Source organism: Salvia hispanica, chromosome 5 (genome assembly GCF_029641045.1).
Source record: "Salvia hispanica isolate PSC_SH4W2 chromosome 5, Shi_PSC_v1, whole genome shotgun sequence".
NCBI classification, from domain to species: Eukaryota; Viridiplantae; Streptophyta; class Magnoliopsida; order Lamiales; family Lamiaceae; genus Salvia; species Salvia hispanica.
In genome coordinates, this window is record NC_142696.1 from 650295 (window position 1) to 672720 (window position 22426).

General features: G+C 37.8%; 3 protein-coding genes and 1 pseudogene across 7 annotated transcripts; 2 read left to right on the forward strand and 2 right to left on the reverse strand.

Annotated features, from left to right (window-relative positions):
* The first annotated feature begins 694 nt into the window (after positions 1-694).
* Positions 695-6804, forward strand: LOC125188194 (casein kinase 1-like protein HD16). The gene is made up of 16 exons (XM_048084953.2): positions 695-1339; positions 1914-2045; positions 2127-2200; positions 2277-2346; positions 2439-2494; positions 2580-2651; positions 3408-3502; positions 3601-3667; positions 3747-3876; positions 3953-4171; positions 4267-4409; positions 4492-4666; positions 4826-4916; positions 5814-5971; positions 6073-6261; positions 6346-6804. The coding sequence occupies exons 1-16, from the start codon at positions 953-955 to the stop codon at positions 6403-6405; spliced, it is 2118 nt and encodes a 705-aa protein (XP_047940910.1). The 5' UTR covers positions 695-952; the 3' UTR covers positions 6406-6804.
* Positions 6805-11673: 4869 nt separating this feature from the next.
* Positions 11674-13568, forward strand: LOC125187765 (GATA transcription factor 9-like). The gene is made up of 2 exons (XM_048084396.2): positions 11674-12151; positions 12537-13568. The coding sequence occupies exons 1-2, from the start codon at positions 11870-11872 to the stop codon at positions 13266-13268; spliced, it is 1014 nt and encodes a 337-aa protein (XP_047940353.1). The 5' UTR covers positions 11674-11869; the 3' UTR covers positions 13269-13568.
* Positions 13569-14745: 1177 nt separating this feature from the next.
* LOC125187512 (protein NONRESPONDING TO OXYLIPINS 2, mitochondrial) lies at positions 14746-16845 on the reverse strand. Of its 3 annotated transcripts, XR_007170618.2 has the most exons (4): positions 16588-16845; positions 16145-16314; positions 15505-15578; positions 14746-15010 (listed from the first exon to the last, which is right to left on the reverse strand). XR_007170618.2 is itself a non-coding variant. In XM_048084113.2 (3 exons), the coding sequence occupies exons 1-2, from the start codon at positions 16713-16715 to the stop codon at positions 16164-16166; spliced, it is 279 nt and encodes a 92-aa protein (XP_047940070.1). In that variant the 5' UTR covers positions 16716-16843; the 3' UTR covers positions 14746-15010; positions 16145-16163. The 3 variants fall into 3 exon arrangements, 2 of the variants coding, with proteins under 2 accessions (XP_047940070.1, XP_047940071.1); XM_048084113.2 differs by lacking the exon at positions 15505-15578 and having other exon boundaries at positions 16588-16843; XM_048084114.2 differs by lacking the exon at positions 15505-15578 and having other exon boundaries at positions 16196-16314; positions 16588-16841.
* An 832-nt stretch (positions 16846-17677) lies between these two features.
* Positions 17678-20317, reverse strand: LOC125190165 (uncharacterized; annotated as a pseudogene). Of its 2 annotated transcripts, none has more exons than XR_016130604.1 (2): positions 19378-20317; positions 17678-17941 (listed from the first exon to the last, which is right to left on the reverse strand). The product of XR_016130604.1 is annotated as an uncharacterized LOC125190165, transcript variant X2 (transcript). The 2 variants fall into 2 exon arrangements; XR_016130603.1 differs by having other exon boundaries at positions 17678-17913; positions 19378-20316.
* Positions 20318-22426: the final 2109 nt, after the last annotated feature.

Sequence of the window (22426 nt, forward strand, 5' to 3'; positions counted from 1 at the left end):
TCTTCACATTTTAAATTTTAATTTAATTAAGTATTTTTTTACATTTAAAATTGGGCTGGTTTATAAAGATTACTTGGGCCGGATTCTGTTTATTGGGCTGAAATTGAGTTAAAATAATGCACAGTTGTGTTTTTCATTCCGAAAACAAAGGGCTTCCTTGAGAGAGATAAAAAATTTGAAAGTGACAGTAAAGAAGAGAGGGGCGGAGGATAAAATGCTGACGTGGGCAGGGTTTAGGACGTCGCTTAATCCGTCCCATTGTGGATGCCCTAAAATATTGTGTGAAGTGGATTATAGATTTATAACGAAACTATAACAGTATTACTCACATATTTTAAATAATCTATCAATGGGGTAATGTGATACTAGAAGATAAATATTCTAGGTCCTAGTGTATCTTTATACTAAAGTTTATAAATATAAAATTGATAACCAAGACTTTTCCTTCAAAATAAAGTGGAAAAGAAATTTAAATTAATATTGATTGGAAATAGAGTATGGTAATTGTGCGAAAAAGTGAATATTAGTATATTGCCAAACTTTGTTGTGTTATTTTCGAATGACCAATATGCAAAAGCAAGAAAAGTATGTTGGATAGTTTAGATTATTTAATTAAAAGTATGTGGTATTAAGTTCATTAGAAATAATTGGATTATACTCTTTTGAAGAGAGTCTTTTCTATGTAGGAAAAAATTATGGGTGAAATAGACACAACAATTTGAGGCCACAGCCACTGTCTTTTTTCATACCCCCAATTGCTCAAGCTCAACCCTAATTTTTCCATATCAAACCCTCACTCGAGCTCACCTCGATCGCCGATCTTCCTATAGGCGATCCTTCCTCATCTTATCCCTCCGATTTCCGCCCTAGCTCACTGCTCACTGGTTCGATCTCGGAGTAGATGACGAAGAACTCGCCGATTTCACGACGGAGTTGATGGACGCCCACAGATATGCCTCAACTGCGTAGCGGAGCGCGCAGAGGCCGCAGACCCGCTCCCGAACGGAACAAGGGGAAAGCCGCTCGAGCTGACAAGGAAACCGTGCCAGCTGCTGGGAAACGAGCTGCAGGGAATAGAGTCGACCCCGCCGCCGCAGGTGGTGCTGATAAGGAGAAGGAGGTTTTGGTGGGGGATTGTGGTGGTGGAGGAGAGCCACATGTTGATGCTGCTGTGAAGGAAGCGACGTCGTTGAAGGTCGGGGAGGATAATAATAACAAATTAGAGGAGGTGGGAGAAGACGTGGAAGAGAAGAAGATGGATGAGTGTGATAGTGGCGGTAACGGAAGTAAGGGGTTGGGTGCTGAGGATGAAGGAAGCACTACTCCTATTCCCGAAAGGGTTCGTTAATTTCATACTTAATTTTATTTTCTAATGTTTGATGATTCTATAATATGTACTCCACATTAAGATAAAACAGCATTATGCTTATAATCATTGTCTTATGTGGTTGTGTTTAATGTTATTAGGAGTTTATTTTCGGGTTGCATGTTAGAGATGTTGTGTATGGTGGATTTATGAACCAAAGATTTGAGTTTTAGTTTACTTCTTACATGGCTAGCAGCTGAAAGGTGTGAACTGATTGAGTTGTACCCATGAATGCGTATGCGTATACATTGTATTTCTGTTTTTAAGTACTTTAGATGAAAAAATACACATACTCTAATATAAAAGTATAAATTTCACATATTATAGGAAGTTTCTACTCTTTAGCTTCCTAGGGAGTTTACCTCAAGTGAATTAATGATAGACACATGAAAATTTTCTCATATACTATTAGGAAGTTACTTCTGTCTGAAGAAGTTTGCTCATTTAATTTTGTTTCCTCTAAGAATCTGACAGAAAGCCGATAGAGGCATATAGCTTATACATGTCATATTCAGCTTACGGTTTCAATTTTATCTCTTGGCAACAGGTCCAGGTTGGTGGTTCTCCAGCTTATCGAATTGATAAGAAACTAGGGAAAGGTGGATTCGGCCAAGTTTATGTAGGCCGGCGAATCAACCCCCCAAACCCAAATGAAAGAAATGGCCCAGGAGCTGTAGAGGTACATATTTGTTCCCTGTTACTGGCAGCTTTGGCCTCAGTTTCTGCAAAGAATATCTCTCTCAGTTTTATCTCTGTTTAGGTTGCTCTGAAATTTGAGCACCGTAGCAGCAAAGGCTGTAACTATGGACCACCTTATGAATGGCAAGTTTACAGGTGAGTTTTGTATAAGTTCCTATGTCTCTGTTAAATTTTGCAAAATATGAACTTAGTTTACTGCATTCTTCCATAGTGCTCTTGGTGGTAGTCACGGCATACCACGTGTGCATTACAAAGGACGTCAGAGTGATTACTATATTATGGTATGTGCCTGAAACTCAGAATTTTTTCCACTTCTTCACACACATGTATATCTTTTCTTTGCTGGTATGAAGAGTTTCTTTGTACTTTGTAGGTAATGGATATGCTAGGTCCTAGTTTATGGGATGTCTGGAACAACAATTCAAATACGTGAGTCAACAATTTCAACAGAGTTATTTTTGCTTTCTGGTTTACTTTACAGTCTTTCACCTAACATTTAAATGACACTTTGCAGAATGTCAATTGAAATGGTGGCATGTATTGCAATTGAAGCCATATCCATTTTGGAAAAGTTACATTCTAGAGGGTAAATATTCAACAATATTTGCAATTGTGGAATTCTTTAATGCACAATCTTAGATATTTGATTCATCAGTAATGTTAATATGGGCATAGTTGATTGGAGACTAGTGAATCTGCTATTATATTCTATCGGGAGTATAGACGATGCTACTACACATTCGCACTTCAGTTCAATCACTTACACTTACTAAGTTACTTGCATGTGTTTGTTTTTTGTGATTGGTCCTGAACCTGAGTTGAACTATAGTTGTATGTATGCTATGTTGCTGGCATTTGAGCATCCTACCAACTGTTACTGAATCACATTACCTAAGTTGAGGCTCTTGGATAACTTACAAGAGCTAGAGCTGTAAATGAGCTAAACTGTTCATGAGCTATAAGGATGTCAATTTTGTTGGAACTCAAAGATGACTATACTTGGGTTATATTTTTCAGCAAGCTAGATATTTTAAACTCAAACTTGGCTCTGTAAAAATTGACTGTAGCTCAAACTTTCTAATATTCAGTTTGGTGCAGTTCAACTATGCCCATAGCAAGAACATTAGTGTGGGAAGTCAATTGAATTGAATATGTGACATTAAGTGTCTCCACTTCAGTCAGATCTGACCTTTTGAAATCTATACAAGAGATCTGTGTTATGGGCCATTGTCTTGCCTTCAGTTCAATTATTTTGGTTGTAGTCCCTGGTTGTTTTTTCTTTTTTTTTTCTTTCTATTTCTATCAAACCATTTCTTTTCTTTAATTGCCTCAATACCTGCAGATATGTGCATGGGGATGTAAAGCCAGAAAACTTTTTGCTTGGTACACCTGGAACTGCAGATGAGAAAAAACTTTTTTTGGTTGATCTTGGATTGGGTAATATACATGCTCTGCTTCTTCTATTTATTTTATAGTAATACTTATGATTATAACAATAGCTACTCTTAACAACATTTTCTTGTTAAAATTTGCAGCTGTTCGGTGGCGTGATAATTCAACTGGTCTTCATGTTGATTATGATCAACGACCTGATGTATTCAGGTAAAATTACGACCATTTGTAGTTCTTCATTATCTTTTTGGTTTAATTTTCTTGTAACCTGAGTTTCTGGTTGATGCAGAGGAACTGTGCGGTATGCTAGTGTGCATGCTCATCTGGGAAGGACCGGTAGCCGTAGGGATGACCTGGAATCCCTTGCTTATACCCTCATTTTTCTTCTTCGAGGTCGCCTTCCTTGGCAAGGTTATCAGGTTAGTAATTGTGGATGTGACATGTGTGTTCATTAGGAGCATTTCACTCTTGATGCTTACTTTATCTTCTATATAGGGTGAGAATAAAGGATTTCTGGTGTGCAAAAAGAAGATGGGAACTTCTCCAGAAGCCCTCTGTTGTTTTTGTCCTGCACCTTTTAAACAGTTTGTTGAGTTCGTTGTTAACTTGAAGTTTGATGAAGAGCCTAATTATGCAAAATACATATCCCTTTTTGATGGGATTATTGGTCCAAATCCGGACATCAGGCCAATCAACACTGAAGGTGCTCGAAAGGTATATTATAATTTTACTATTTACAAGTTGTGTCTGTAAATTGGCTGCATTCATAGAAAATTTCCTTTATTAAACATATCTTTTACAATGTGAAGCTTGTATATCAAGTCGGACAGAAGAGAGGAAGGCTTATGATGGACGACGATGATGATGAGCAGCCAAAGAAGAAAGTCCGCATGGGAATGCCTGCTACACAGTGGATTAGTGTGTACAATGCTCGAAGACCAATGAAGCAAAGGTATCATCATGGTAACTCTTTTGGGTTTCTTCTAAGATTTTTTGGAGTAAGGGTTTGAGTTAACCCTGCATTTCTCTCGCAGATATCATTACAATGTTGCAGATTTAAGATTGGACCAGCATATTGAGAAAGGAAATGAAGATGGACTTTACATTAGCAGTGTGGCCTCTTGTTCAAATCTATGGGCCTTGATTATGGATGCAGGGACTGGTTTTAGTGATCAAGTCTATGAACTTTCACCTCATTTCCTTCATAAGGTATCAAATATCTAGCATGCCATAGTTAGCGAGTCTTGATATGACATTGCAGAAACTTGAGTGTCATATCAGTTGATTAATTTTTAACGAGGCCTAATCTCTTGTAGAGCATGATGTGTAGGCAGTGTGTCTTATTACTTTTTGCTTTATCAACTGCAGGAGTGGATCATGGAACAATGGGAGAAAAATTACTACATAAGTGCCATAGCAGGGGCTAATAATGGGAGCTCATTAATAGTCATGTCTAAGGGTTAGTGTTGCAATTCAAGGACTGGAGTTCTAATTTTGTACTCCTTTTGTTCTGCAGTAGTTCAGTCATTTTGCCATTTTGGTACTTTCCATGGCAGTGGAGTCATTTCTAATTTTAGAAATAATTAGAGATTTTAATTAAGTTTAGAGGACTAATTAAGCACCCTCTTATTGCCCTTTAATCATAAGTTTATTAATTAAAAAGGTGACCCATTCCCCAACCCTAAGTGACGCCTTCATTCTACCCCTTACACTCTCTCTCTGGACGATTTCTCACCCCCCCCCTTTCTTTCCGCCGTCGCCACTGAAACCATAATTTCGACTGCCCTCCAGAAATCGCACCCCTTCTCTCTTCCTCCATCTCGTCTCTCCATCCTCAACCCGATTCTCTGTTCCTTCCTCTCTACCCGAACCTTAAATATCTCTTCCTCTCTACCCCAACAAGTAGTGCTGGATCTACAAACCCAAGCTATGCTTGCCCGTTGCTGACAAGGATGGGTGGATTACTCCCCACCACACCCTCTATGGCAAGCAATCGGCGGCCGTGAGCAGGCAGGTGGCAGGGAACGAGTTCGCTGACCAGAAAAGGGGGAGGAGATGGATTTGTGAAGGGGTGTTGGCAATTTTAGTTGAAAATAAACATAAATTTGAAGATTGAATAAATATAATAATTTAATTTAATAAACTGAAAAAATTAATATATTATGTAAATTTGGATAGTTACATACAGCAAAAGACATTCGTTTAAAAAAAAATGAAAATAAAACCATCCTATCACTTCATCTACTTTATTATCAAACTCACTTTATCTCCATGCTGAAAAGAAATGCCTCCATGGTACGGAAGGAGTACATTTTTCTGATAATGTTTTGAAATGGGATTGCTTTGCGAGATGCAGGTACCCCGTATCTGCAGCAGTCATATAAAGTTAGTGAGTCATTTCCATTCAAGTGGATCAACAAGAAATGGAGAGAAGGTTTTTACGTTACTGCCATGGCTACAGCTGGAACTAGATGGGCAATTGTTATGTCTCGTGGGGCAGGTTTTTCTGATCAGGTATAATGTTATAGTTTCAGTGATGGCTGTTGTTATGAACTGATCCAAAGACAGGAATAGAGGATTTGCACTATTTGCTTCAACTTATGTTTCTTTTTCAGGTTGTCGAGTTGGACTTTCTGTATCCAAGTGAAGGTATTCATAGGAGGTGGGATTCTGGCTACCGCATCACATCAACTGCAGCAACATGGGATCAAACTGCCCTTGTTCTCAGCAATCCACGACGGAAACCTTCAGATGAAACACAAGAGACACTTCGGACTTCTGCTTTCCCAAGCACACATGTTAAGGTAGATTTTGTTTAAATCACCTTTCATGTTATTTTACCCTGTTTTCCATACTTCGTTCTTACAGTTTCTGATTGTCACTTTCAGGAGAAATGGGCAAAAAATCTTTACATAGCATCGGTGTGCTATGGGAGAACTGTATCTTGATGTCTCGTAATTTTGTTGGAGGAGGTTACTGGACGATGAAAGTCCTCTCTGATCAAACTCAGTTGTTATTTCCGTAATCAGAGGAAGGGGAGATCTTTGGTCTGTGGTCAAGCTGACTCGTGTTGCTCTAAGGACCTGATTTGTGCTTACTATTGCCATTGACATATAGGAGCCTGTGTAAAACCTCTGCACCGGGCTGTGATTATGTCTAAATGCTTTAGGAAAGTGTTAGAACTCCGACAAGTGTAATTCGATCATTCCTTAATGTTGTATAGTGATGGAAATTTAATGTTTGATGACAGTATCCAGCAGCTGTGTCTGTATTAGCAGTGCTTGTATATGTAACAGGTTTTGCAACCCAAGGATATGTTCTATTAAATGTACTTGTTTCTCTCCTCATTAGTTGTAACTATATTTCATATCATTTGACATGTTTCTTTAACATACTTCTCTACTCAAACTTGTGAATATTTTCACGTGAAGTTATTTTGACTTAGATTTTATATCAACTGGGTTTAAGATACATCCTTGTATAAATTGCTGTGTTAATTTATGGTTGATCTTTCCCTATTTGTACATGTCACTCTGCTAGGCTGTCTTTTGTTTGTGCTGGATTATGTTGTCCTCCTAAGTATTGGTGGATTGGTATTCCTTTCTCTCTTCTGGTGTATTATTCTGTGCTGCTATCTTCTGGTCTTTTTGTTGGATGGTAGGCAGAGAACGGTCCTAGCAAGTGTGCTTTTTGTCCTGCAGAAATCTCCATTTATGTTCGAGGGCTGGACCGTGAGCCACTGTGCTTCGTGTTCATGCATGGTTGGAGGTATTATACTCTCCACTGCACCATATTCATACATCGTCATGTTCATATTGAATTATTGATGCATATCTGTTTATAGCAGGACAAGAATTGTATCTCAATTTTGAAGTAGGATTGCAGTTTGTCTCTCAGTTTTCTCATTGATGCACACCATTCTTGGTCCGATCCTCACTGCTATCTCAAGTTTCGAATGATCAGACGGATGGTGAAAGGAACTACCGTCTACCGTTGCCTGTGAGTCTGCGTTTCTTTATTTATTTTAATTGACTCAACTGCATTGATATGCACATGGTAGAAGACTTGAAGGGAAATTTATTTTTTTGTTATGGTTTTCGGGATTACACCTTACATTTGGTTTAGAGTTGTCAAGTATAGTATATGTATGAGAGGAAATTTTTCAGTCAATTAGCATAATAGCCTTTTTATCTGAATATTTTCACATTGCTTGTGCTTTTATCCCCTTAGAGCATCCACAATGGATGCCCGATCGCGCGCCCGATCGGCCGAGATCGGGCTCGGGCGTGGTCGGGCATCCATTGCAGCCCTCGGTCACGCCCGAGCGCGACCGATAGTTCGGTCGCGCCCGATCCCGAGCCCGATCGATCGGGCGTGAGCTCGGGCGCCCATTGCAGAGGCGCGCCCGAGCCCGAGCCATATATATTTTTTTTTAATTATTTAACCCTAATTTAAACCACTATAAATACTCCATTTTCTTCACTTTTCACTTTCTCTTCTATATTCTCTCAATATCCACACTTTCAACAATGGATCCGAGTCAATACCCGAGCCCGAATAATGTCGACGACGATATGCCGATGTTTGGAGGAGGAAGCGGCGGCCGCGGCGCCCGGTGGCCCGGCCACGAAGACTACCGGGTTGAGACGCCTGGATCTGTTGAAATAATATATTTTGATATTTTATAGTAATTAAAAAAAAATTAAAAAACAATGATTTAAAATTGAAATGAAAAGTGGATAAGAGATAGGGCATGCACTAGGTCTCCACCATTGCAGAAAGATAGAGCATGCTGACGTGGCAACCACTAGGGCTCTCACTAGGGCTTCCACTAGGGCATCCATGGTGGACGCCCTTACAGTGAATAATAAAATCTAAAGTATGATATCCATTAGAAAGAAACATTACTAAAGTGGTACTACTACTAATGGAAATCAGACATAAATCTGATTGGCTTGCAGTTTCGCTTTAAGAATCTAATGCCTTTAATCAGTATACATGTATAAATATACTTGAAAAGATTATTCCAAAAATGGAAAATCTTGAAATGGGTAGAATGTGAGCTTTGAATGTTGGATGTGATGGTGGCAATGGTGAGTTTCTTACAATTCTATAATTTCTATTAATTTAAATGTTTGCAGTTAGTTTTTCTATGAATGAATATCCTTGTCTTAACAAGGAGTTGAAAAGCAGCATCCAACTTTAATTGGATTCCTCTTATTGAAGAGATACTTATATAGGCTTCTAACTTATAGACTACTACAACCTAGTGCGTAGAGCTACTGTGTTTATTACTACTATATTTTTGTTGCATTAATGAAGATTCTCACCCTATAAAAATTGGATTCGAATGTTAATTTTGACTGTATCTTATGTTTATATTACTCCTATTACAATGATAAAGTTCAATATTATTGTCAAGAATCTATATCCAAGTAAATTGAAGCCCATTTTAGTAGTAGTAATTTATTGTAAATACTATGGATTTATTCAAGAAGTCGAAATTCCTGACTGTTTACTTCACTCAAATAAAATTGAATATATTGACTTATTTACCACAAATTTAATTATTATATCAAATTATTTACATCATCTACCCATAACTTAAATTACTTGTAGTGGAAAATTGCAACCAAAACTAAGTTCAAAGCTATGCCGAAAAGCCAAAAGGAAAAAAAAAAAAAAGAGAATAAGAGAATTGAGTGCCCTTGGCACGAGGTTATCACGTGGGGATCACCACAAACGCACGTGACCCGGGCGGCACGTGTTTGCACGTTACAGATACTCAATAGCAAAATAAAAATATTAAATTGGTAAGAAAAAATATAGCCGTTGGATGCTCGACACGTGGCGATCATCACCGTCAATTTTGGTATTTCGAACACAAGCTTAGGCACTCACATGAGTTGCTGACAAATTCCCTACCTTCTGTCACGTGCAATTTGGACATTAGAGATTATTAACTTTCTTAAATATAGATTTTATTTCACTAGCAATACAAAACATAGATATTAAATAATAATTAAAGCCTAAATTAGATCTTGCAGGATAACAATACTAATTAAGTATGGTAAATTAAACAAAAGGAGAGTGGTTGGATACTTGTGAGCATTCTTGCTAAGAATCAAGTGGATATCTTAAACTAATTAATGAAGCCTTAATCATTACTACTACACTGCAATGAATAAGTTTTTTTTTTCTACCCAGTCAGTGAATTATGAAAAAAAAAGAGTATACTTTCTAAAAAATAAAAAAAAAAGAACATAATGAATTGTAAATATTCCTACGTAAAATTATATTTTCTCATAAAATAATGCATATTTTGTTATTTCTTCATTGGGGCATTTTTTTTGTATTTTACCTTATTCGTACACTTGTTTACAAAGAAAGCAAACTTAACTCATCATTATATATATACATCAATTAACATAAATTGTATTACTAGCAATCATCTAAAATATACTGTATTTTGTATTTTAGATAATTGCTACACCAAGGTATAAGTTATTTTGTCGATAAGAGATTGTTGAGAGATTGTAGCAATTATCTAAAATATGAGTCTAGACTTGTAAAAAGTTATTACTATAATTTTTTTTCTTACGTTGGATATGGAGTATATGACATAATTAAGACAAAGTGAGAAACTCGGGCCCAAGTTAACCTTTTTGAGTAGAGTAATTGTAATTTTAATTCGGTGAATAAAATATGGGAGAAAGGGTGTAGTATTATTTTGTAAATTTTCAACTTGCTCCTTCCGTTTCACTATAGCTGAGTCATTTTACTATTTCAGAAAGTTTCTTCATAGTTGAGTCATTTCCTTATATAAGGAGTAACTTTTTTCTCTTTCTTACGTTACTCTCTCTTACTTTATTCTCTTTACTTTATTCACTTTATACGTTATTCTCTCTACCTTATCCTCTCTCTTACTTTCTTTATTTATTTATTTAACACATCCAATATTCATTTTTAAAACTTTGTGCCGAAAAGTTTCGCCTCAACTATGGCGAAACGGAGGGAGTATTTGTTTTTATGTTTTAATTTATTTCAATCCATCTGTATGTAGCCGTAGGTTAAATGATGCAAATGAATTAATGAGAAATGTAGCACCACTATCCACTCATAGGGATTGGTGGCACCCAATAGCTTATCATGTATGGCCACGTGTCCCCAAAATTCAATGATGATATTCTAATTAAATCAGAGATAATCGAACAATGTATAGCTTTGTCTATTTTTGTACTACTCCATAACGAAATAAGTATCGTTTTGTAGTTTCTAATTAAACAATAAATCGGACACATTAACCTAATGCAGTCATAATAAATACTACTAGGATTTAAAGAGCTAAGTAATAAAAAACCAACTAAAAAATAAGTTAAGCAAAAACACATTTACTTCGTTGTTATGATTGCATTGATAGTGCACCATAAAACAAAAAAATAATAATAAGTGTATATAAATTATAATAGTAAAGCGAAATATAACCTTGTTGTTATGTAATCATCACTCAATTCTCATTTTACCCCAACATCACACCTCAATAGTGGTCCACCAATCATAGCAACCCATCACCCCCAAAACTTTCAAACCCACCTTTGCAAATTTAGGTGATGTGTTAGTGAATTTTGACAAAATACACGTTTATATTTATGCAAAGGAAAAGAATATAACTAGAATGTTATGCAAAAGTATTATTCATGGAACAAAACACTTGTCCCTCTCCCCAACCGAATAAAAACACTTTGTCTCTCCATCCCAAGTTAATTCACAAAATGTTGTCCAGCAATGAGTTAATTAAGTGAAGAGTGAATAAAATTGATAAATGAAAAAAATTGAGTATAGATAAAACAAGCAAAAAATTTATATCAAAAGATGACTAATTTAACTTGAGATATCCAATTAATGTGGAATAGGCAACTAGGTTACACTCCAAAATTAGCCATTTGAATTTTGACATAGTAGTTCTTAAACCGAGGCAACTACAAAATGACATTTCATTTTCTTTCAGTAGTACATATGCTTGTCTTAATCTTATCAAATTATAACGACCTCATTATAGTAATTCAACAAACTTAGCCGATAAAATTTAAGATCTTTATACTCCACAAATTACCCAATTCCTTAACTCCACCTCCTTTCCATAATTAAAAAAAATAAAACAAAAAAATAAAAATAATGTAAGCCATAATTTCCGTCGTCAAACCTGTCCCCTTCTAACGCAAATAAACCCCTCTCCTCACTTCTCTCCACCAAAACTTCACTCTCTCACTCCCCAAAAACACACACACATACTCTTTTCCGCTATTTTTCTCCACACTTTCCCCCCCTCTCCCTATCTCTCTATCTCTCTGTCTCTCATCCCACCAAACTTTCATTTGGTGTTGAATTGTGAGTGGAGAAATTGAATCCCAAATGGAACAAGCCGCCCCCGAATTCTTCGAAGCCGGCTACTACGACGCCGTCTTGACGTCCGAGAGGCGCCTCTCCGACGCCAAGAACGGCGACAATTTCATCGTCGACGACCTCCTCGACCTCCCCAACGACGACACTCTCGTCGCGGGAGAGGCCGAGCCAGGCCTCGACGCCTCCCCCGTCGTGGCCACCCTCGAGCCTCATGTCTCGGCCACCGACGTTGGCGGGGCCCGCGCACCCGCCCCAACAGCCGGCCACTACTCCGGCGAACTCTGCGTCCCGGTGCGTAATATTTTTAATTATAGCAATTGATTATTCATGCAATTTCATTAGACTCTAGAATTGCATGCAATTAGTTAATAGAAATTGAAATGAGATACTACTACTTACTATTACTTGAACTCGAATTAGCCATTAAATTTGGCATGTTCCTTTCTTGGGAGAAAATACTAAATAAGTACATTATAATATAAAAAGTGAAGGCTGCAAATTGAAGGAAGAAAGATAAAGATACAACAAAGAGTGTAGTGTATGTTACACTATTTAATTATGATAATAGTAGTATGTTACCAATTACCATCACATTCAATTTATTTCTATACTTACCACAATAAAATTTAACTTTCATATATAAATGTAATAGTTTTTCGAGTAATTTATTGAACAGTACGATGAATTGGCTGAGCTAGAATGGCTGTCCAATTTTGTGGAGGAATCATTTTCAAGCGAGGATTTGCAAAAGCTGCAGCTGATTCAAGGAAGGAAAGCCCGAAACGACGACGTTTCATCCGCGCTCCAATACCCGTTCCAGCCCGAAACCCCCAAGTCGGGCCCCATCCTGCGGCCCGAACTCTCGGTCCCCGCCAAGGCCCGCAGCAAGCGCTCGCGCGCTGCCCCGGGCAGCTGGTCCTCCCGCCTCGTCGTCGTGTCCCCGACCCGGCCCGCAGCCATCCCCGCCCTGTCTTCCTCGTCGGAGTCGAACGTCTCCGGCGCCGGCGCTGCCCGGAAGGCGGGGAAGGCGGCCGGCCCGAAGAAGCGGGATGGGCAGGACGGGGGCGAGGGGCGGAAGTGCCTCCACTGCGCCACTGACAAGACGCCGCAGTGGAGGACGGGGCCCATGGGCCCCAAGACACTCTGCAATGCATGCGGAGTGAGGTACAAGTCGGGCCGGCTGGTGCCTGAGTACAGGCCTGCAGCCAGCCCGACTTTCGTGCTGACTAAGCACTCGAATTCGCACAGGAAGGTGATGGAGCTGAGGAGGCAGAAGGCGCAGCCGCCGGCAGCGGCGCCGCCGTATATGCACCACCACCAGCATCAGAATGTGGTGTTTGATGTGTCCAACGGCGATGATTACTTGATTCATCAACACATGGGGCCGGATTTTAGGCAATTGATTTAGGATTAGTTTGATAATGATGATAAAGTTTTTATATATGGTGAGATTTGGACAAAAAAAAAACAATTTCTAAGAAAAAATTTATTTTTTGTCACAAAGTTATTTCAATTAGGACATTAATTCCTAACTTTGAGTTTTTTCTGTTTCTTGAATTTTGATTTGGAAGGAGCGAAAAATTAGAAAATAGGCTCTAATGTCCTTAGTACTCTTCTTTTAATCTACTATTTTGTTTTGCCAAAAGATTGGCAAATTATTGAACAATTTTTGTTATTTTTGACTTTTATATATCTCATATTTATTGGAGACTGTGTTGTCCTATTTTCTTTAATTTGTACACTTTGATGCTTTGCAAATAATCTAGGAATACAAACTTTGCATTAAAATAATTAAATAGTAGGAGTAGTACTATAAAGGGAGGAATATTACTCAAAACGAATGATCCTAGGCATCCCCTAATCCATAGACTTAGCCTACTTCAAATTTTATTTTATTTTTTTTCCTTAGATGAAGGAATCTTTATATTAATTAAAATAATATCACTGCACAGTTAGTAGTGATTTTAATAGTAACACCGAGGCAATGTACAGAATTATGCAGCAAGGATTACCCAATGTGTAGCTAGCAATGTGGCATGGTGCAGTATAATTATTGAAGCAAATGGCTTAATTAACATTATTGTATACTACTAATTTCCAATTTCTGCATTTGATCAGTGTCACATGCATTGGCAAAAGAGGAAAAGAAGATGAAAATATGAATTAAGTTCATTAATTCATAAATGCATTCCACTTAACACCGTAACTTTGTGTATTGATTTATGTTTCTCATGTGCTCATTAATGCTTCGTAAAATTATTTCAATATTTATTTAAACAAATAAAAGTAATAAATGGTTTGTTTGACATACAAGAGCAAAAAATAGTGGGCTTCCATGCATGTAGGGATATTTCCATGTTACTATAAAGGGCATTTGTCTCCTTTGAATGCTTCTTTTTTTTAATATTTTTTTTTAATAAAAAAAATTAGATAACTTTCTCAATCAGATTCTATTTAAGTTAGCATGGTTCAATAGCTTCATTTGGATTTGTTCAGTACAGTTAGAATAATAAACCAAATTCAATTACTTTTATTTTTCTTCAATTTTAAACCAAATCAACCTCATATCATTAGACCGTTTAATCTTGACCGAGCCAGCATGATCTGCATAACCCTAGGCACGCAGCCGGCATAGTTTCAGTATCGCCACACCATCAGCATTTTCCACACCATCGCCACATCATAATCATCTCGAGTGAGTAGTGAAGAAAAATGACACATAAGGAGTTCAAAGTTCAAGAATTGGGTGAAAATTTGCTTAAAACATCCAAATGCAACAAGTCTTCTAGTAGGCCCATCTTCCCACCCTCAACACATCGCACCCGAGCCCAAGTCAGGACTCAGGCTCGATGTGCACAAGACCTATAATAAGATATAGGAGTATATAACAAAAGCAAACTAATGACTAACTTGATCAATGAGACCATATTGTAAGACAAGTACAATGATTCAACACACTAAAAACACAGGATTTTCAGCATGCAATAGAAGATATTTTTGCTTGTACAAAAATGAGCCAAAGATTCTCTCTGTAAGTAAATTGTGAAAGTATACATTGTCTAAAAGGGAGACATGATCCATCAAACTGAAGTATCTTTCTTCAACCTTTATTGCATTTCCCCTCTCATCGCGGGACAGAGAGACCTAGTTCTGAAATAAGAAGGCAACGGTACATTAGGAGTAATGTTGCATGCCACACATTGTACATCACGGGATGCAAAGACAAATACTAACACGCAAAGGAAAAAGCAAAGAAATGGAACGAAATCATATGGCCCGGATTGCTATAAGCACAAAGAGTAACTAATAAAACAGAGCCTACTTCTTAACAATAGCTACGAATGGCAATGAGGTCGGATTCTAAGTTCTTGAGACTTAATGTCGAATAACAATGAATTGCTAAATCTTTGGCTTCGAGTGGATTGGTAGTATTCCACATTATACAGTTAGGACACATTGCATAAAAATTGTACAAATAAGCTTCAATCAAATGGATCACCGAAGCCTGCATCAACGATTCAACAAGGACAAGATTTCAATTCAAAGCAATAGGATGCATATGGAAAGAACCAAGAGGAAAACATAGTAATTCCAAAAGGTAAGTGGCCCATATTCCATACAGAGGAAAACATGAAAACTCTTACTCAAAACTTGAGCGCCGCAAACGTAGATACATGAAGCCTAACTAATCAGGTGGTAGGCAGGTTGCAGCACATTCCTTCTCCAATTGTAACAAAAGAAAGAGAAAAATACAAACAAAAAAGGAAAGGTATATGAAAATTTGGACGTCACTTTTGTTACAACAATCCCAAAACAAACAAAATACCAGATAAATATATCATTTGAAAGCATACAAGGCTATCCCAGACGACACGGCACACAAAAAGGTGATAGAAAATATATAAGGGATAAGGCTATGCAGCAATAGGTCTTGTTTGAAACGATATCTACAAATGTCTTTGGAATATTGTTTTCCAGATCTTGAAACTGAGTTTTCACTTTACCGGCTTCAAAGAAAAAAAGGATACTTCTACTAGTAAATAATCTTACCACAACAAACTGTTCTAACTCAAAACATGTGAGATCAAGCATCTCAATCAATGAAAATAACTGTAATAGAAACACTAAAAACTATCGAGTAACTTAATTATGCCAACTTCAAAACATAAACAAAGAACATAATAAGCAAAGGACTTTCAATGAATGAAGAAAGAGATAGTACAAAAAAAACTACAGGATCCTCTTTTATGACATGAAAAGGGACATAAAAAGAAGTATTCTTACAGAAACATTATAAAATCTATCAAACTCCAGGGTTGGCACTGGAGAGCATACCCTGAGACAAAGATCTGCAGCCCTTGGTGTCTATGCCTAGACAAGAGGTTAGCCGAGCCGACGACAATGCCGAGTGGAGAGGTAACAGAGATTGAAGCATAGCCATTTGAGGCAATGGACTGAAAAAAAAGTCCCAAATTCAAATACAAAACACACACTATCTCAAATAACACAAATTTGAAAATTAAGCCCTAAAAATTAAATCTTGAAAACATTAACAATGAAATCTATCTATCAATGATTATTAACTGAAGCCCATCTTAAATAACATAATAGTAGCACAAAAACCCAAATCTCGAGCTAAAATTCATACATTTCTCATAATTAAGGCATAATTTGATCAGTGCAGCCTAAAATTCGTTTCGAGAGAAAAGGGGCGGAACGGAATGTACCTAGAAAATGGGGATGGAGAGAGGCGCGGCGATTGAGCTGAGAACATGGGTGTGCTTGAGGGCTTCGAGAAGGAGGATTTGAGAAAGCTCATTGCTGGCCTTGAGATCGTTCTGCATCGAGACGCCATTGTTGAAGAGCGGTGGCTGGAAGAAAAGGTGAATTGAGGGTTTTGGAGAGGGATTAGATTTGGAAGAAGCTCAAGTGCGTTGGTACTCCGCGCTTCGAATGTTGTACATCGAGATTTGGGTCGGGTTCTTGTATATTTCACCTAATCTATTTTTTTGGCTCAAACACAATTTTATTTTAACATCATTTCATATATATTTCTTCTATTTTTGACTTTCAGCTTGAGTTCGATATGAATCAACCATGTTATTTGTAGTTTTTGGATATGATTATATGAAATTATGAATCAACAACGATGTTGTTTATGATTATATTTCTTCTATTTTTGAACTGAGACGCCCACTTTATTTAGGAGTATATTTGTAATCGAGTTGGACATGAAATACATGATTGAGAATTCGAATTTCTCTAATATGATCCAATTCAAAAATCCGAATTTTAATGAAAATTGAATCCATACCAAATCAAATTGTATAGAAATCCTAATTCCTAAATCCAACATAGGAGTATGAAATTCCATCCAAATCGAAAAAAGTTAAAATTGCATAAATTGTTGGAAACCATAGTCTTTTGTTTCCACAATTCAAAACCAAATCTTCTCTAATTTCCTAGTTGTTCGAAATGAATTGATAACACAAGAATACATGCTCCTACTTACAAAAGTGCATCAATAGAATAAGAAAGACATGACATTAAAATACAGTAATGATACAAAACCAGCACATGAATAACTGAACCAACTATACTGCAAATTCCACTAAAATTGAAGAAAATAACAACCAATCACCACCTTAATCAATTCAAGAAACTCAATTCATGTAGAAAACCATTAAAAATTAATCAAAGTAAACAATAATTAACTACATCAACTGAAAGAGAAAGAAGAGAAAATGCAGAAAGCACGATTTGGAAATCAGTCAGCAAGAACCAAATCAAATATGTTAACAGTAATGAGCGAGGAGGGAAGGCAAGAATTGTCTCTACATATTTAAAGAAACCGAAGAGGCCAAAGAATTCAGACAGTATATATATTCACCACCATCACATACGTTTGTAACAAACTCAGAAAACAAATCCTAGTTACCAGAAGACAAGGAAGCCGGATTACTACAGTAACATCTCTTTACTACATGCTACAAAAGCTGCAAAGATCGAACTCCAAATCCACCGGTAGCTTTGTTGTCAGATAACCTGCACACCTGTTGAACAGCCAATTTTGAGGAACCTCTGCAGCAATATGAAGGAATATTTTGAGAGAGCGAAATAGAAACACCAGTTTCTAACAGAAATTTCCTAATCAAATTAAATTAGTATGCAAGAAAATACTCCCTCCGTCCCCTATTAGGAGTCACTCTTTGACCGGGCACGGGTTTTAAGAAATGTAAAGAAAAGTTGGTTGAAAAAGTTAGTGGAATGTGAGACCCATTTTTTATATTGGTTTTATAATAAAATGTGAGTGAATTGAGTTAGTGGAATGTGGGACCTACTTACTATTTATGGTAAAAATGAAGTGTGACTCTTAATTGGGGACGAACCGAAATGGAAAAGTGTGACTCTTAATGGGGGACGGAGGGAGTAGTAAACATGGTCCAAAGAAACAATTTGGAATAAGTAACAAGTGCATGCAGATAGAACTCATAAATGTAAATACTTCTTTACAATGTCTAGTACTGTTATTATAACCACACTTGAATACTTTTCTCTTATATGCTGACGAGCAAGTGTGTAGACTGTAGAACATGGTGAGGCAGGCAAAATGAAACTTATAGAGCAAAACTCCACTTGATGCTAGGTAGCAAAATAGGTCCTAAATCAAAATCTCAAACTGAATCAGCTAAATCTAGTTTAGTGGTAACAGATAAACATCTTGATAATTGAAATAAGAACCCTATATGCTAGATCATGTACAATGCCTCTATTTACGATCCTACGATCCAACATAGGAAATGAATTTTGCTCCATATTGCATTTCTAGGTACTAGATCAACATAAACACATACTCCCTCCCTTCCATAGTAGTGGAGTCATTTTGACATTTTAGTACGTTCCATAGTAGTAGAGCTATTTCTCTTTTTAGTAAAAGTCAACACATTTCTTTTCACTTACTTAACACTCTCTTATTTTATTCTCTCTATTCTTTCTTTACTTAACTCACTTAACACAATTTTTCTTAATCTCCGTGCTGGAAAAAAATGTCTCCACTACAATGGAATGGAAGGAGAATAATTCAAATTAAATTATAGACAAATAGACTGATCCTGTTTTGACATTAGTAGTACAACATAAACACAATGCATATCCTACAAGTGATACAAATTCTATCCATTAGATAAATTCATGAACAAGTGCAGTATATTCCTCCCTGTTACTAAGCTTGTGTTGTTTAAATTCATGAATAACAGTGGTTCTAATCCATTAGACAACTGCAACACACATCCAGAACCACACACAGTGATAAACAATAATAATGGAGAAAGATAATGCAAATTATAATTTCATTTCTATAGAAACTAGCAGTAGAAAGCAATACACATAAACATATAAGAACATTGAAAGGCAAAAACCCCCTAATTAGCTTCACTAATCTCCAATTAGAGCTTATTAATCCCTAGGTTTTATGAATGGCACCTCAAAACTGAATAAAATCTAAGTTAAGAAATAACCTTGTTGATTACTGTTGCTGATTATGAGGGGCGTTCGGTGGCGGCATTCCCGGCCTAAACATATGCCCTTGCCCACCGGGAGGTGGCGGAGGGGCCATACCAGGCCTCGGCGGCTGCTGCCCAGGCGGAGGACCACCGGGCATTCCAGGCCTTGGGGGGCCACCAGGCGGAGGCGGACCCCTCATCATCTGAGGCGGCGGCATCATCTGCGGCCTCTGCCCATACTGCGGAGGAGGACCAAATCCAGCTGGAGGCGGACCACCGGGCCTGAACTGCGGCGGAGGCGGCATAGGCATCCCTGGCCTCGGCGGGAACCCTCCCTGCGGAGGCGCGACGGACGGAGGCCTAACCACCGGCGGCTGCTGCGGGTACGGCATCGGTGGAACTGAAATCTGAGGCGGCCGGGAAATCTGAGGCTGCATCATGCCGGGAGCCGGGCCGCCGACGCCGCGGACGGGGCCGGCTAGACCGGGCTGGGCCTGGGAGAGCGGGCCGGTGACGACGCCGCGGCCGGCTGCGCGGCCGATTCCGGGACCGGAGACGGCGGTGGCGGAGGCGGTTTTGAGGCGGGAGTCGTCGGGGGGAGGGGGGCCCTCGACGGTGAGGGAGATGACCTCCTCGCCGCGGAGGAGGACGAGGCCGAGGGTGCGGCGGTCCTCGCGCTCCTCCTTGGATCCTTTGGTCGGGGGCAGCTTGCGGAACTCCTCGCAATCGCCGAGGACGAGATTCATGTGGCGGTCGAAGGCCATGAATTTTCCGATGAGCTGGCGGCCGTCCTGGATGGTGACGCGCATCCGGTAGTTGATGTACTGCAGCATCTTGGAGCTCTTCGACATCGACATCTTCGCCGGTGGGGGCGAATTGCAGCCTCTCTCCCTACCTAGGGTTTTGAGTGTGTGTGTGTGTTGTGAGAGAGAAAGGGGTGAAATGGAATTCGGAAAAGAGGGAGAGCGTAGGGCTTTATATGAGAATTTAATATTCAAGGTAAATTAATTAGAACGAACTTTTTCACTTCCGCGTATAAATGATATAAATGATACCTGATTTTTATTTTATACTCCCTCCGTCCCCCTATTAGGAGTCATTTTTTTCCATTTCGGTCCGTCTCCAATTAAGAGTCACACTTCATTTTTACCATAAATAGTAGTAGGTCCCACATTCCACTAACTCACTTCACTCACATTTTATTATAAAATCAATATAAAAAAGTGGGTCCCACATTCCACTAACTTTTTCAACCAACTTTTCTTTACATTTCTTAAAACCCGTGCCCGGTCAAACCATGACTCCTAATAGGGGACGGAGGGAGTATCATTTTTGGTACCATTTACGTGCAAAAGTAAAAGATCAGATACCATTTATGTAGTTCACTCTTAAAAATATAATCCATGTGGCATTATTTCAACCACTAGATTTTCTAATCTAATGGCTAAGATTTAGTTTTAGTTTGGGATTGCTAATTAGTTAGCAATTGATCACTCACCCTCCTAGGAATATCTATATTTAACAAAATCTACTTAAAAATTTCTTTGATCACGTGTAATAATATAAATTGAATATTTCTCGCTCGATATGTATTAAGATAACTTTCAATCATACACCTCCCATCATATTTTGCAGCTTATTCAAAAAAATTCAGAGTATACATTTTAGTCGATATTATAAACTCCCTTAAAAGTTATTCCCTATATTTCAATATTATAAAAATAATAATTACTTGATAATTTATAATTAACTTTAAAAATCCAATAAATGAAATAAAAATAGAATGAAATTATGGACAGAGTAATAAAGGCCAAAAACGGTCCCTAACATATGACCGTTTTATCAATTTGATCCTAAACATTATCTTTTTGATTATTTGGTCCCTCATAAATGAACTCGGACCCGAATCAGTCCTCACTTAACAGAACCGTCAAAAATAGACGGTGATTGCAAATTTGACTAAATTAAATTACTAATTGTAGTTAATTACACCTAATTACACTTCTTAAAAAATTGGAAAAAAACGTACTAAAACATTAAAACATAAACACACAGCATCCTCACTCTCCACTGGAAAATGACGACTCCATATAAATTCTTGTTCTTCTTACTTCAGGTATATATCATAATAAATAAAATATTTTCACCGATCCAAAGAACATATATAAATAAGAAGATTTAAAAAAAGTTGAATTGCGATAAATATTCACAAATTTGGGCTCATATATAAATAAGAAGATTAAAAAAAAATGAATTACGATAAACATTCACAAATTTGGGCTCTGCATGTTGTTTCGAAGAGTGTAGAACTCAATATTCAAAATTAGAACTAAGAAAGGTGGCAGACCTATTCATGTGTTTGAATTTCAGACAAGAAATATAATTATAAATTGTACTCATAAAATTGTGAGGAACACTTGGAATAATAATAAAAGGTTGAAAATCAAGAAATAAGCCAAAAAAGTAGATGAGTTCTCAAACATTTCAAATATAGTTGTGTTTTTCAATCAATAGATAATGTGAGTTATAATAGTAGTGTCGATACACTACAAATAACTTCTTTTGTAAAAACATAAAAATCAAGACACTTCAAACATAGTTGTGTTTTTTCAATCAATAGATCATGTGAGTTATAATAGTAGTGTCGATACACTACAAATAACTTCTTTTTTAAAAACATAAAAATCAAAACGCAATTACTAAATCAACATAGTTTCTACATGACTGTCCAATAGTTTAGCAAAATGTTTGATGGCAAGAGTAAAAGTAAAGGCCAAAGGGGGAGGATCGAGCCAAAAGAACAAGTACAAGGACATCACCAAAAGGCCAAAAAAGAAGTACGAAGTGCGGGTATACGGCGTGGGAGGCCGCAGCAGCCTACGACTGTGCCGTCCGGTCCATGCACGGTGCCAACGCCTACACCAACTTTGTCTACCCAATGCGCCTCCCTCACCAACATCACCTCCCCCTATGAGCCCGAGTATGAGCTTACGCCGGACCACTCCGCCGGCGGTGGCTACAACTACGAATCCGCCGACGGTGGCTACAATAATATATACTATTA

Bases quoted from the DNA above. Each gene is read 5' to 3' on its own strand.
- LOC125187512 (XM_048084113.2), bottom strand. From the start codon at position 16,715: ATGGCGTCTCGATGCAGAACGATCTCAAGGCCAGCAATGAGCTTTCTC. The intron at 16,315-16,587 runs GTACATTCCGTT...CTTTTTTTTCAG, and splicing joins TCTCCATCCCCATTTTCTAG to TCCATTGCCTCAAATGGCTA.
- LOC125187765 (XM_048084396.2), top strand. From the start codon at position 11,870: ATGGAACAAGCCGCCCCCGAATTCTTCGAAGCCGGCTACTACGACGCC. The intron at 12,152-12,536 runs GTGCGTAATATT...TTTATTGAACAG, and splicing joins CCGGCGAACTCTGCGTCCCG to TACGATGAATTGGCTGAGCT.
- LOC125188194 (XM_048084953.2), top strand. From the start codon at position 953: ATGCCTCAACTGCGTAGCGGAGCGCGCAGAGGCCGCAGACCCGCTCCC. The intron at 3,503-3,600 runs GTAATATACATG...TAAAATTTGCAG, and splicing joins TTTGGTTGATCTTGGATTGG to CTGTTCGGTGGCGTGATAAT. The intron at 3,877-3,952 runs GTTAGTAATTGT...TCTTCTATATAG, and splicing joins TTCCTTGGCAAGGTTATCAG to GGTGAGAATAAAGGATTTCT.